Source organism: Myxine glutinosa, chromosome 1 (genome assembly GCF_964187855.1).
Source record: "Myxine glutinosa chromosome 1, kmMyxGlut1.1, whole genome shotgun sequence".
Lineage (NCBI taxonomy): Eukaryota > Metazoa > Chordata > Myxini > Myxiniformes > Myxinidae > Myxine > Myxine glutinosa.
In genome coordinates, this window is record NC_136261.1 from 78898314 (window position 1) to 78913097 (window position 14784).

The window sequence follows — 14784 nt, forward strand, 5'->3', positions numbered from 1 at the left end:
AAAACGATCATTCATTCATTCATTTCAGAGAGTTGGCGAAACGTATATTGCCATTAAAAAAACCCCCAAATGTTAAAAGTTTTGTGAGAGAGCATCAATTCGTACAATACACCAAAAACAGGGTTTAGGCCTCGTTTCGTGCCCCTCTCCTCCAGATTCGCCCCCACTCAACTGCTGAGATGCCGATGGGAGTTTGGATGAGTAGTTACCCCATTCTGATTGGATCGGATCAAACAAAAAAGCCACACACATTTCACCCCTTATGGAAATATCGTTGGTCAATGCGCCAACTTTTGCAAATATCATCCATTAATGACGTCACACTTCACAAACAAACCATTGACAATATGGACAATAAAAGGTAGATATAGTAATGGCAAGGAAATAAATATGGCAAGGATGCACAGCAAACAAGCAAGGAAATAAATATAAAAAAGAGAGAGGAGGAAACAGTCACCTACAGGTAAAATGGTTTGGTTAATGAGGGTAATGAAGATTGGTGGTAAGGGTTAGGGTTAGGGTTTATGAGGGATATGAGATGGTGGTGCACCGCTTGCCTGAAGTCCGGGAGGGAAGAGTGCAATTTGAACAATTGCTGAAACAACCAATGCAAGTGGTACAAGGAATGCAAAGTAAATAGAATAAGCAAAAGAAAGGCGTGAAGATGTAGATGAAAAGTGAGGTGTGCCAGGAACTCAACCGAAGCCATTTTAAAATCGAGAATGGAGCGAGAATACATCAGCTCGACACCAGTTTGAGCTGGAAACTCATCTTCGTTTTGAGAGGTGTATAAGCCTGCACGAAGTAGCGCAAATTGCATCTAAGATTTATATCCAAATGATGTACATCTTTACAAACTAGCGGCCATCACCATTGAGTGGTGGCCATCACTTCGCACATACCGAATGGCTATTCGATTTTCCACTCTGAGAAGTTTCTTCATGACGTCATGACAAATGACGTCATGACGTCGGACAGATGAACTCATTTATATGTACAAGTCATCCACTCATACGGTCCGATCCAGAGGTAAGAACAGTTTATGTTCGGATTGCAATAAATCCAAGCAACTGACAATAATTGATCGGGCACTCATACTTTGTCTGGTACAGATCGGTGTCCGATAATAAACTTTTGGCCTTGTGCTTCACGGGCACAAACTTACAACTGTAAATGAGCATTCTGCCAGAGAGGAGCACGTCGTCTTTTTTGGAGAAGACCTTGAGGCGGTTGTTCCGTTAACTCGTGGAAGAACATCAGACATCAGGTCTTGCGGTGACATGTGTGTGCCAGTACCATGGACAAATTCGAATTGTCATCTTCATGTCCAAAGACCCCAGGTTTTAAACCAGGGTCCAGTGGTCATGCTACCAGGAGACACTTATCTGGGCTGCACAGGATTCTCGTTCAACTTTATATGGAAACACGATCACGTGTAGACCCGTGGAGAGGAAGTTCAAAGAGGTGAAAATAGTAATGTGCACGGTTTTGTCAGTTATAAAGGTTTTTGTTCATATGTCGCTAGGTACAGGATATCCGCATAGACCAATCGTGGTAAGAGAGGCATGATGGACGCAAATAGCCTTTTCTTACACGTGTTTCCTTGTAAAACACAAATAGTGGCGCAGACTCGGATGTTAGTTCGATCTCTGGACATTTCGCTAAACGCTCAACTGCATTCGGCCACACTTATCCCAGGCAATTGGCCGAGGTCCTGGAATGCGCGATCGCGTTTCGATGATTTACACCCGTGTGACACCTATCACTTGGCAGCGCACAGAGGGTTTATTCACAGGGCACCAAATCCTGTCCTATAAAAGCAGAACAATGCGCTTTTTATTCCTCGCTTTGTGGCTTGGCCAGGGTTATGCATACCCTTGATCTGAGGAGCGGGCAGGTTTATGATGGAGTACAGAAGAGCGTTGCACACGCCATTAACAGACAAGATCCCAGGGCTACAGAGATGCACAATGCATCGCGCACACAATGTCAGCGTTGGCGCATCTGTTCATTACCTCTCCTGATAAGCTTCACCAAAACCATCTGCCCTGACTAAGGATGGACGGACGTCCTCATCTCTGGAGCCCACGGTGTTTTTTTTACAGGTGGGTGCATCTGGATTGGCAAGGCGGCGGCACATCCATTCCACAAAATGAAATTACCAAGTTGCAATCTCGGAGCCAAGAGCACATCAAGGCATGTGTCGTATTGCGAAGCGGTTTCTAGTTTACGCTCTGTGGTTTAAGCGTGTCGAATGCACGCTGTACTCAGCCGGCTTTCCGTAAAGAATAGGAACCGGCTGGGCGGTTTGGTTTCCCAAGGAAGTGTACGCTCGGAGATATCCTGACAGCCAACCTTCTGGAAATAAAGCACTACCCTCAAGTGGAATCCGATGCCTGCCTTCCATTCCCTGACAATTACCACGTTCATTGGTATCATTAATTTTTTTGTTTTCCGGTCTAGACCAATAGTAGCCATAAGCGCACACGGGCAACGACAAATGTCACATGAGATATTTAGCCTCTGTAAAAAAAAAAAAAAAACATTGTACAAATGGACATGCTACCAGACAAAGGGCAAATATTTAATTGAACGTAAACAAGAAAAAGGAATGTGTGTACATGAAAAATAAATAATGTTCACTTGCAGACAAAATTGAAACGTTAGAATTGCAACAATCAAAAAACGTCAAATCAAGGATCTCTATTTACAAGGTGCGAGGTGGCGGAGTAGAAATCAAGCTTCTTGTCGACGCTTCTGCATCGCATTCCTATTTTTGATCGGATAAGCTTCACTTTCTTGGTTCCTGCAACAAAATATTTGATTGAAAAAAACAATGTGAAAAAAACAGGAATGCCATTTAACAAACCAAACCGAAGCCTGGGAAATGGGAAGCAAGCCCTCAAGATGTTCCACAACACACCTTTGCACGAGCTCCAAGCTCTGCTACAGTTCTGTGTGAGGCACCCGGTAAGTCTCGTTGGTTATTCCCAATCGGGTAAGTCGTGCTCCGTAGTAGTCAATAATGTAACTGGAACCATCAGATGGTCCAACAACCTAAAAAAGAAGGGTTAAGAGCAGGGGCGGATACGTTAAAGACTAACTCAAGACTCCAAGTACTAATGACAAGAAAAGGTATCAAACATTAGAGACAAAATAGAGCACGAGAACATATGACAAAATCGACTTTTACATCATGAACATGCAAGCTTCATGTGGGTTTGAGAAGGACAACAACTTTAGTCTTGGGCAATTAGCTTTGACTGCAGAGGATGACCCATATGTCTTGTTACCCCCTGGAGGAATGTTGACCCAGTAGACATTTAGAAACATTTATGTTCATGTCAGGGCTGGCAGGATAGCACCTTCACCTCTAAGCTATCTAGCCTGGGTTTGAATCCAGACCCAGCTATAAATTGTCATCCGGGTGTTGCACAGGCAGGGCGATTCATCAGTATGCATGTCTTCACTCGGATGGACGTTAAAATGGCCGTCCCGTGTGCCAGTATTTGTTGGCGGGCATTAAATATCCCACGGTGTCCTTTGCAAAGAGTTAGTGAGATGTTGCCGGCACAATGAACAAATTACAAATCCTGCTCTAACTTACAGGGGCCACTGCATCAGTAGCACAGCCGCACTTCCGAAGCAATGGGGCAAATCAGCAGCCACGTGCTGCCCATGCAATGAAATGCTTATGCCATGTTTTGTTGTGACGTCTCCTGTCGCTTGTTATGGGGTTGGCGTGTGTTGGCAATTTAAAAACAGCAATGGTTACGTGACTATTCCAGTTTAGAACTGACGGAACAAGTTTCATTCGTGTAAATAAATAAATGCCAATGCCAATACCAATACCAATTGTCAATAGCAATAGCAATAACAATAGCAATTGCCAATAATTGCCAATATAAATATTGCCAATATACATATAATATTGCCAATATTGCCAATATAAATAAATAAATAAATGCCAATGCCAATAGCAATGCCAATAGCAATTGCCAATAGCAACAGCAATAGCAATTGCCAATAGCAACAGCAATAGCAATAGCAATTGCCTATATAAATATTGCCAATATACATATAATATTGCAAATATTGCCAATATAAATAAATAAATCAATGCCAATGCTAATGCCAATAGCAATGCCAATAGCAATTGCCAAAAGCAATTGCCAATAGCAAATATTGCCAATAGCAATAACAATAGCAATTGCCAATAATTGTCAATAGCAAATGCCAATAGGAATGGGAGTATACTTTAGAAAGAAATAAACTGGTGATTAACAATAACCGCGAACCAAGCAAATAAGCAGACAAAACCCAAATGTTTCCGACAAGTCGAAACAGAAACACAATATCTAAGTGGGGAACGGCAATGCAGTGAAATGGACGAGGATTAAAAAATACGAGACAGGGGAGGAGGAAATAAGAAGCCATCAATACCAAACAAATTAAACATCCACCAACATCACAACTGTCCACGGGTGCATTGAGCACAGAGGCCAGAGAACAATGGGGAGAGGCGGAAACTAGAAAACCCCACAAATTTAATGAGAAATCTACAAGGGATCAAGCTCGAAGCAAAAGCTGGAAGCCACTCCACACACCGTCAATGGAAATACATCAACCGTTTGAACATATCGACGTAAGCTATGGACGCAGATGTAGTGATGAGGAGCATATTCATGATAATGACGTTATCGAGGGTAACATGGGAGCAGTTTTTTAACAGTGTCCATTGTGACGAGCAGGATCAACGAGGGGCATCCGTTACGCTCACCTGTGTCACGATGAGTACAAAATCGATCAGGCTTCCAATGCCACAAAATCCAATGGTGCAGAGTTTCAGTAGGCCTATGGGAAGAAAAAACAAGAAACAAACAAGAAAAAGAGCAATCATAGATTGCAAACCCTCGCCAGGATGTATATCCAGTGGTCTTTAAGGCTTTTGTGTTAAAACAAATATGGCGGCCGAACCACGTGACCGATGACGTCATTATTCCTTTTCTAAACTAATTTATTCCTAGACTATGCTCAAGAAATTTCATCTTGATCGGATGAAGTTTTGTACTTGTCAAATTATGACGTCATAATGGAGGCACCTATGACATCTTCAATAACATCTTTTATTCCCCATGGAGAGTTCTTTACAATGAACCATGTCTCAATTTTTTTGATGCAGCGTTTTCCGAGATATAGAGGTGCAAAGGTTTGCGATTTTTCCAAGATGGCGGCCAAACCACGGGACCTATGACGTCATAATTATCATAAAAAATTATACAGGTGGAGTTGCACCTATGGTGAAAATTTCCTGTCAATCGGACCAATGGTTGCAGAGAAAATCACATTTATTCTGTGCGGACAAACAGACAAACGGACTCAAATGCAATACCCTCTCCTCTGGCGAGGATAATAAATATAAAAGGAACATCTATATAATAATAGCGCAAGGACTCGACTTTGTTATCCCTTTTACGCCGCACCCAGTGACCCGATGCCCACGGCACTAATGGATTTACGATCTACGAACCGCGCTCTTTGTTTATCACGTACAGCCATACTCGAAAAATCTGAATTAGCCGACGTTGGGGCCCAAAAGCATCCGATTAACTACCGATACGACGCCATCTTACGACGCCATCGTATTGGCGTCTGCTGGGTGAAGGCGAAGCAAGCCGTCCGCTGATTGGACAGGCGAAGGCGACAGCAATCCGTCCACTGAGTGGACAATCCAGAGCATGCATTCTGCCATTTGTGCCGGTGTCATCGATCGCGGTGTACGCTAACCTCATCAGGTGGGTTTACCATAATTTCTTCCATATACTGTGATAACAACGAAGTGAAACCGATCAGCAGCCCATCAGTATCATATAAAGCAATAAATAACAAGGCTTCAGCTTCTGAAAGCTTAAAACAAAGTGTACTTCGCCGAGTGACGAAAAGTAGGCGTAGGCCTAGGCCCTACCTATCCAGTTGTGTTTCCGCTGTGGCCATGATCTCAACAAATGGCGTAGGCCATGTGGCGTCGGGTAGGTCATGATCAGCCCCCCCCCCCCCCCTTTCGTTTCACCAACTCCTGCATCTGCCACCGTTCATGATTATCAAAGTAGGCTTTACCCTGTTCACGATAAGGTAGAAATCAGTGAGTTGTATACGAAGAGATAAAAGGATGGCATTGACTTCGAGACGGTACGTGATATTTTCAAAAGTATATCGTAGCGTTGTCATTTAAGTAGATTGCAATAAATACGTTGTTCATATACGCACTCGTCATTCTCATCTTTCTTCCTAACTCTTACTCGGACAAGGAAATCCCCTATGCCATCCATAATGGTACACTCTATCCATACACCACATCCTCCCTTCCGTGGATGTTCCACGGGTTTCGGCTAGTCATTAGGAAAAGAAGAATACGTATTCACAGTTCAAGCACAATCTCCGGTTTCCTTCCATATTTGGATTGGATTGCCTTGGTGTGCCACAGTTGAGCACGTGGCTCATGGCGCTGCGGAGCCTGGGCCCAAACCCCTTATCCCATGCCGATGTTTCTCACGTGTGCGATGTTTTCTGTGAGCCTCGAACATTGTAGAAAGGCGAGCAATGTAAAAAGCATCTGCTCATCCTACCATCGATATCGGATTTCCAAATTTCAAACCCACTTTGCCCGAGTGGTGCAACTTCAAATAAGTCTCACAAAAATGGCTCCTTAGGTACCAAATCCGACAATTATCCAACCATGCCGTAAAAATGAATACACATGTAAAATGGCCGCAAACAAGCACGTAGGCCAGTTGCTCACACCAAGAAACTGAGACCGACGTGTCGCCTGGATTCCAACTGGCGACACGACAGAACTTTGCAGCACAAGGCAGTTGTACCATCCTGACAGCTGTCCAAGAAAGCCCAAGCCGTGGAGCATTGCTTTTCAAAAACGCACATGAAAGCATCGCTCACAGCCATCGCGAACGCTGCCGAAAATCCCTGGGCTGGCGCCTTCCCGAGATTCTTCACTGAAAAAAAAACTGGAAGCATTTGAGTCGGGAGATCTGACGGTCCATTTGCATTTTAACAAGTCGGAATCCGGCTCTGGAGGCCCGACTCCCGGCAAAGACGCAGCGTGCGTGTCTACGACAAAGGGGCCAAAATGGCGTGGCTACGTTTTGAAGGACATCATTACACACACGCGTTCCATTTTAATGATCGGGAGCGCGTGGATTTCATGACCGATACAACTCCATGGCCACGTCCCAGAGCAATGTGCCGCCGCTGCCTTGACATTATACATGGTGTACGTGGAACAATGGTTCAACAGCTGGACGGCGTTACTGCAAAACCGATGTGGAATGCTGCAGCATCGCAAGACAATGAGATACATGCGTGAGCTATACACCACGCGGAGGTAAAACAAACTCGTTGCCGAATTCGGCTGAAGACAAACTTCAGGGGGAAAAAAAATAAAAAATAACAAGCACGACTTCATCTTTGGTGCCAAACAATCCTGAGGAAATAGTGGCAAGTGCCAAAGAAGAAGAGTCCGGTTAGGGTTAGAGTTAAGGTTAGGGTCCCAAGAAGGGAAAAATAAATAAAATAAAAAGCACGACTTCATCTTTGGTGCCAAACAATCCTGAGGAAATAGTGGCAAGTGCCAAAGAAGAAGAGTCCGGTTAGGGTTAGAGTTAGGGTCCCAAGAAGGGAAAAATAAATTTTAAAAAAGGACAACTTCATCTTTGGTGCCAAACAATCCTGAGGAAATAGTGGCAAGTGCCAAAGAAGAAGAGTCCGGTTAGGGTTAGAGTTAGGGTTAGGGTGAGGGTCCCAAGAAGGGAAACATAAATAAAATAAAAAGCACGACTTCATCTTTGGTGCCAAACAATCCTGAGGAAATAGTGGCAAGTGCCAAAGAAGAAGAGTCCGGTAGTATAAGTGCTTTATTGCTGTGGCAGGCAGACTACAAAGATAGGCCACAATGCACAAGCCAAACTGCTGAGCGCATCATTACTTGTTAACATGCCGATGCCACGGACCAGGTCACCAGACTGATTTATTGCCGATGTTTGAATACAACTCGGGCGATGATGCAATCATCCCATGAGTGCAACGGGATGCGTGCACGATGCCAATAATTCTCTCATCATAACCTCTCCGCAACAATAAACATGAGCGGGCGAGGGCCTCGCTAGAGTGGAGTGATGGCTGAAACCAAGTCAGAAAAATAGAATCTCAAAGCCAAAGTCTTTAACCATCAAGCTTATGAAATGGGTAATGGGACTTGTGAGAGCAAACCCCAAAAAATACACACCTGCTGAGACATCTCGGAAATTGTAAAACTGCACAGCGGTGTAATGTAAGGCACACTACGTAACTACAATTCATATTACAATGCTCTTACGTTCAGCTCGAGTGAGGATGTGATGTCATTACGCATCCCCCCCAACCCCACCATCAGCATACAGCAAATCTTATTATAATTCACCAAATGTCAGTCTGTCCGTTTGAAGGCACCGCAAAAACGGCTCAACCGATCACAACGATATTTTGGGTGGGTATTCCTGGGACCCCTGGGAGTAAAATAGGCGATATTGTTTTTCAAATTTTTCCAGTTTTTCCAAACACGATGGAAAAATATTTACCGGTATTAACAGTGATGTGGCTTTTGTTGAAATTCTACGTACCAGGAGAGAGTACATCGACTCCTGATGAACTCTTCCTATATAAACGTGCGGCTCCGAAGTAACATTCTTGTTTGTAACATTCTTGCTTGTTAAAGTGGACATCTCTCTGACCATTCTCAGAGAGCCTCCTCAGCGTCGACGAGTCTGGCATTTCACTCAGGCCAACTGGCACGGTCTTCAAGCAGCCATCAATCATCTGGACTGGTCTCCCATCTCTACTGCCTCTGACACCAACTCATCCTGGGAATTCTTCCAAAGTAAATTGCTCTCCCTCATGCACAGATTTATCCCATCTCGTCTTTAGTTGTCATACCCTTCCTCCCGTCCATGGTACACGGAATCTTGTGGTGAGGCTGTTGCCCAGAAACAACTTGCTTTCGTCTCCTGGAAAGCAAATCCAACGGAAGTAAATCTCATTTCCTTTCACAAAGCCCGAAACAAGTGTGTGTCCACCCTCAGGAGAGCCAGGAAACAATATCTCTCCGTTCTCAAGACCGAACTCTCTTATCTGTCTCCCTCTTCCAAATCCTGGTGGCGTCTGGTCAAATCTGTTGCTGGTGTTTGTTCCCCCTCCATCCCCTCCCTCACCTCAAACGGCTACACGGCTGACTCCGCACATGAAAAAGCTGAATGCCTCAACTCTGTGTTTGCCTCTAAATCTTGTGTCCCAAACCCATCGCTCTCTGTACCCACCGTACCCAGTCGTACCCAGCTGCTCCTGGACTCTGTGTCCTTTCCTCCTGACAAGGTGGAAAAGTTTCTGTCAACCCTCGACTCTGATTCTGCAACTGGACCTGACGGCATCAGCCCACGGGTCCTAAAATCCTGTTCTTCCGCTCTTTCACTACCTCTCTCTGTTCTCTTCACCCTCTCTTTTGCTCAAGGTCATCTGCCATCTGCTTGGAAATCAGCCAACATCACCGCTTTGCACAAAAAATGTGCAAAAACAGATCCTAGCAACTACAGACCAATCAGCCTTCTCCCAATTATCAGCAAAGTCATGGAATCCATCATTGCTTTGGATATGAAATCTTTCCTCTTCTCCAATGGCTTGATCACTGATCATCAATTTGGTTTCAGACCTGGTCACTCTACGCTGGACATGCTGCTTCTGCTTTCTCAACAATGGATGGAGGTCCTCAATGCCAAACAGGAAATTAGAGCTGTCTCCCTTGACATATCACGTGCCTTTGATACGGTCTGGCACCCTGCTCTGCTCACCAAACTCTCCTCCTTTGGTATCCATGGAAATCTCCACGCATGGCTGGCGGACTTCCTCTCTAGTCGTAGTCAACGTGTGGCCCTGAATGGGTTTCTCTCATCTCCTCTTCCTGTTCAGGCTGGAGTTCCCCAAGGCAGTGTTCTGGGCCCCGTGCTTTTTCTGGTCTTCATCAATGATCTCTCTGACTCTCTTGAAAATCCTCTCTATCTCTTTGCTGATGACTCTACTCTCTGTCGCTCCATTCCTCATCCCTCAGATCGGCAGTCTGCAGCCTCCTCACTCTCTGCAGACCTGGACAAAATCGCAGACTGGGCAAACAAGTGGAACATGTCTTTCAATCTTGACAAATCTCACACTCTTACGATGTCTCTCCGAAAAGACCGACTGGACAACGCTCCCATCCACTTTCTGAATAATCCTCTCCAAGAAGTTCTGTCACTCAAGCTTTTGGGTCTCACTATCTGCCATGATCTTTCCTGGGAAAACCACATTTCAAATCTGGCCTCAAAAGCCAGTCGCCGACTGGGCATCCTCCGTCGTGCGAAGTCCTTCCTTGGCACACCTGAGCTCCTCACCACATACAAGGCTTTCATCCACAGCTCAATGGAATACTGCTTTCTCCTCTGGGCTGGTGCTCCTGCCTCACACCCAGCTCGTCTTCACGCTGTTGAAACCAAAGCGTTCAGAATCATTGGAATCTCCCGCGATGAAGCTAACTCCAAGGGCCTTTCACTCACTCACCACAGGCAGGTTGGTGGTCTTTCCGTCTTCTACCGACTCCTCTCTGGCCTTGCCCCCCCAGCTCTCTCTGGGCTCTGTCCCCAAATATTCATACAGGTCGCACAAGATCTGCCTGCAACCCTCTTATGGTTAAACTGCCAAAATCAAGACTCTCTGCTCACCTTCACTCCTTTATTCCTCTTTTCTCCCACCTCTGGAACAAACTCCCTCACTCTCTTCAATCCCTCTCCACCTCCAGGTCTTTAAAACAGCTGTTCACCACCATCTCTTATCTTCCCCCATCCAAAACCTTGATCTTTTCTACCCCCGCTAATTTCACCCCAAATCCACTTTTTTGAAATACCAACTTTTGTCCTGGAAGTCCTTGGTGTCCTTGTGTTTTATACTTCTCCCACCCCCCCCCCCCATTCCCACGCCTCCTCCCCCCAAGCCCTCTCCCTCCCACACATCTCCCTGCTCTCAAATGTTGTGTTTGTGTGCTTCCCCTTCTCTCCCCATCTTGTCTTCCACTCCCTCTTTTTATATATTTTGTTTGTGTTTGATTTGTTTGTGAAATAAATGTTAGCTCTTTCACGAGCCTCGATTCTGTATCCAAAAAAACAAAAACAACAACAAAAAAACATGGCAGCGTGTGCAAAGCGACTGAGAAACAGGTGTAGCGGCCACTTCCATGTTACAGATTCAGCGTGCACTCTTCACACATAAACGTGCGACTGAGAAAGACGTGTAGCGGCCGCTTCTGTTTTGCAGAATTCAATCTTTTTTCAAAATGGGCGCCATGTTCCGTTTCGATTTTGATGATTTGCGTGTGATATGATTCAAAGGATGTTGATATGAATCGTTTAAAATAAAAAAGCCTTCAATTTCTGATATTTTGCCTTTTCATTTGGGCTTCCCAATTGAAGCCCCGCCCATAGGGCGGGTACCGTTGCTAGTAAAACATAATGGAGTTCTTGCATTGACGTTTGCACTTTCTAAAGCTCTGGCGCCACCTTTTGACTTGTTAGACATGGAGTATGTACACATTTCCCTAACCTCCTCTAATCCAAAGTCGAGTCAAATCGAGTTAATCACATCCACCAGGCCAAAGCAATAAAGCCTCTAAGAAGTGCAGAAGCTGTTGACACATTCACACAAACTGCATCCTTTCAACATGCACAGTTTAAACGTCAGGAAGAGAATATGGGTGACTAAAATATATATTTGTGCAGGCCTCTTGCTCAGAATCCAAAAATATAGCGCCCACTTACACAGAATTTGCTGCGCTGCGGAACTAGAGCTGTTCCTGTTAGTTTGGTGGGGTGTTTGCTGGCAGAATGAAAGTACTCTGATTCGGGCAGGTGATGCATTGGCGGAACAACATTTTGAGTAATTGTGCAGGCCCGCTGCAAACGTCCCTCAGAGAGGGTCGCGTCTGCTTTCTTCTTTGGGAAATCAGTGCTCAAAGATTTCCTCAAGGCATACGACTGGGATGCGAGTCGGAATGCAAAGCAGTGAGTCGCTTGCAGTCAGATTATATAGACAGCTTGATTCCTTGTGGACGGATTGGCTCCACTTCTCCCTCCCCACCACAAACACACAAAATAAGTTAACATGGGCGAAGCTAATAAATTTGAATATAATTAGCGCCAGGCCACAGTTAAAACATCATCGAGGAGTTTTGTGCAGGTGTTCGTGTTGTGCTTTATCTTCTCTCGCAAAGTCACGCCGAGTTTGCTCACCTGACAGGTCACCAAAACAACCACTACTTGGGACGACACCATGCTGTAAAATTATTTAATACGTCTGAAGAGTGCAAAATGAGTTATCCCCACACTTTTTGAAAAAGTCCGTCTGTCTTTCAGTTATTCCATCTGTCCGTCCATCTGTCACCCAATCTTCTCCGAAATGGTTACGCAGAAATTCATCAAACTTGGTAGTTATGGTCACCACGTGGCAAGAAGGTGCAAGAGCAGTATCATTTTGGCCCCGTTCCCTGGGGTGTGGTCAAAAGGTCAAATACCAAAAAATGCAATTACTGCCACATTTCGAGGAGCTTGTATATGCGATGCGATCAACATTAGGGGACGCATGGAATATGTAACGATTTTTGGGATTTAACCTCTGGTCCATGCCCTAGGGGGTGGGGACTTAAGAGTCACAGGGGTCAACAAAAAGAAAGACTTAACTCAAAATTTGATACCAGGTCATTCCTGGTTGAACTTTTTTTTGCCATCGTTCAACTTTGCTTTACGTGGGAAGCGTGGGGATTTGCGATGGTGCAGCATCGACTTCGCTCCAGTGAAATAAACTTTGGTGACTGCACTGCCACATACAATCCCATAAACAAATCTGATCTAGGAGTTCGTATAGGAGACTAGGAGTTCGTATAGGAGACTAGGAGTTCCCGATTCATGATGAAAACCGATTAACTCTGTGAATAAAGACACTATCGGAGCGTCGTTTGTGAATTTGCAATCTTGATAATATAGGGTTCACTGGGATTTCCAGCAGCTCTTTAGGTATTGCCGTATATTTTCGACCTGCTTTATGCAGCTCGTGATGATCTGCCTCATGGCCATGATGTTACAAAATGCAGAAGCAGCACCTTTTCCCTTGTTAACGAAAAGTTACGTCACTCTGAAACCAAAAGTATGGAGGTAGGGCTTGTTTGGCAGCAGTTAGTGATTACAACTGTATAAACCTCATCTAACCATTGCTGTAATTACAATGCAGCACAAGTTATCAATGTAACAACCTGTGCTTCAGGCATCTGCCATGCTAATGGGGATACAGAGCTCAGTTGTTGCTCGACACGGTCTGGCAGGTTGCAAACTTGCTAATAGAGACAATGCTGAAAGAAGTGGGCCTTACCGAGCGCTGGGTAGCCGAGATAGAATCTGTCAGCCCCGAGCCAGCCGAGGAACAAGGACAAAGCAACAGCTACTGTGTAGCGGTAACCACTCCTGCGGAACATCGCACATCAATCAAAGGTTGGTTAAAAAATAACGAAATGTATCATGAGGGCACATGTTTACAGAGAGTAATCATTTCGTCCACAGATTACTTGACATTTCTATATTAAACAAAATAGGAGAGCATGTCAGAAGTTGTTCCAACACCAGATGAAAATGAACATTGTACCATAATATGCCAATGCTTGACATCGTTGGTGCATAAAACGGTGTAATGGTCGCAACCTAATGTTCAAATTCCTCCTTAGTTCGACTCATAATGTCATAGAAGACGAACGACGATGTCAACAAATGTTAGATGCTGTTGTTTCTGAATCACTGATTATTATGAGGGAGGTGTATGTTAATCAGGTGTTGGTTAACTTTGCAAACTATTTTATCCACTTCACAGAGAGGCTTGACCTTGAGGACTATTACAAGCTAGACATTTGATTAAACTAGATTCAGTTCAGTGTGAGCCTCAATTTCCTTATCTCTTGTGTTCTGTCTGAAGGCAGGCTGACTGCCACTAAATCAGCTACATGGCCAGGATAAACACTGGGAGGTTTGCCTTTGCCTTCCCAGTGGAAGTTAAGGTAGGAATTTCAAAGTTGTTCAGGGTTTTATTGATGATTCGTCTACTCTTGACGAAGGACATTGTGGAATCTTTAACGTCCAGCAACTAATGCCGACAGACAGAACACCCAGTTTAAAATCCATCCAAGGGACGGCGCACATTGATGAATAGCCATGCATGCAAATCGCTAAGGATGACAGTTTATAGTTGGGTTGAGATTCAAACCCAGGCTAGACAGCTCAGAAGTGAGTGGTGCATGCCTCCAGGCTATCTTGCCAGTCCTACAGCTTCAATTAAGGTTAAATAACTAGGTCATAAGACTCTTTCAAAATACAGACATTAGTCTGCACTGCATGTGTGTATGTGTATGTGTATGTGTATATATTGTTGCGGTTTTGGAATAAAGGCAAACCCCCCTCTTAGTTAGTTGCACCACAACATGTAGACTCGCTTAGTTCAGTTATTTCTTATTCAATGTTAAGTATAGTCTCCTTTCCTGTGTTAGTATGCGTTGATGCAGGTAAGTAGAGATAGGGTTGTAGAGAGGTAAGTAGAGAGGGTTGTTCTCCCCTCTGGGCTGGTGCTCCTGCCTCACACCGAGCTCGTCTTCACGCTGTTGAAACCCAAGCGTTCAGAATC

General features: G+C 44.7%; 2 protein-coding genes across 2 annotated transcripts in view; one reads left to right on the forward strand and one right to left on the reverse strand.

The window, feature by feature from the left end:
• LOC137425430 (nuclear factor 1 A-type) overlaps nucleotides 1-14784 on the forward strand; it is a 424396-nt gene that overhangs the window by 311760 nt on the left and 97852 nt on the right. The gene's annotated exons all lie outside the window — the stretch shown is intronic.
• TM2D1 (TM2 domain containing 1) overlaps nucleotides 2560-14784 on the reverse strand; it is a 61748-nt gene continuing 49523 nt past the window's right edge. The window contains exons 4-7 of the mRNA XM_068113951.2: nucleotides 13489-13580; nucleotides 4781-4854; nucleotides 2924-3057; nucleotides 2560-2806 (exon numbers count right to left, since the gene is read on the reverse strand). Of these exons, the coding sequence (XP_067970052.2) occupies nucleotides 2947-3057; nucleotides 4781-4854; nucleotides 13489-13580 (277 nt within the window). The 3' untranslated portion in view covers nucleotides 2560-2806; nucleotides 2924-2946. The remainder of the gene's footprint in view (nucleotides 2807-2923; nucleotides 3058-4780; nucleotides 4855-13488; nucleotides 13581-14784) is intronic.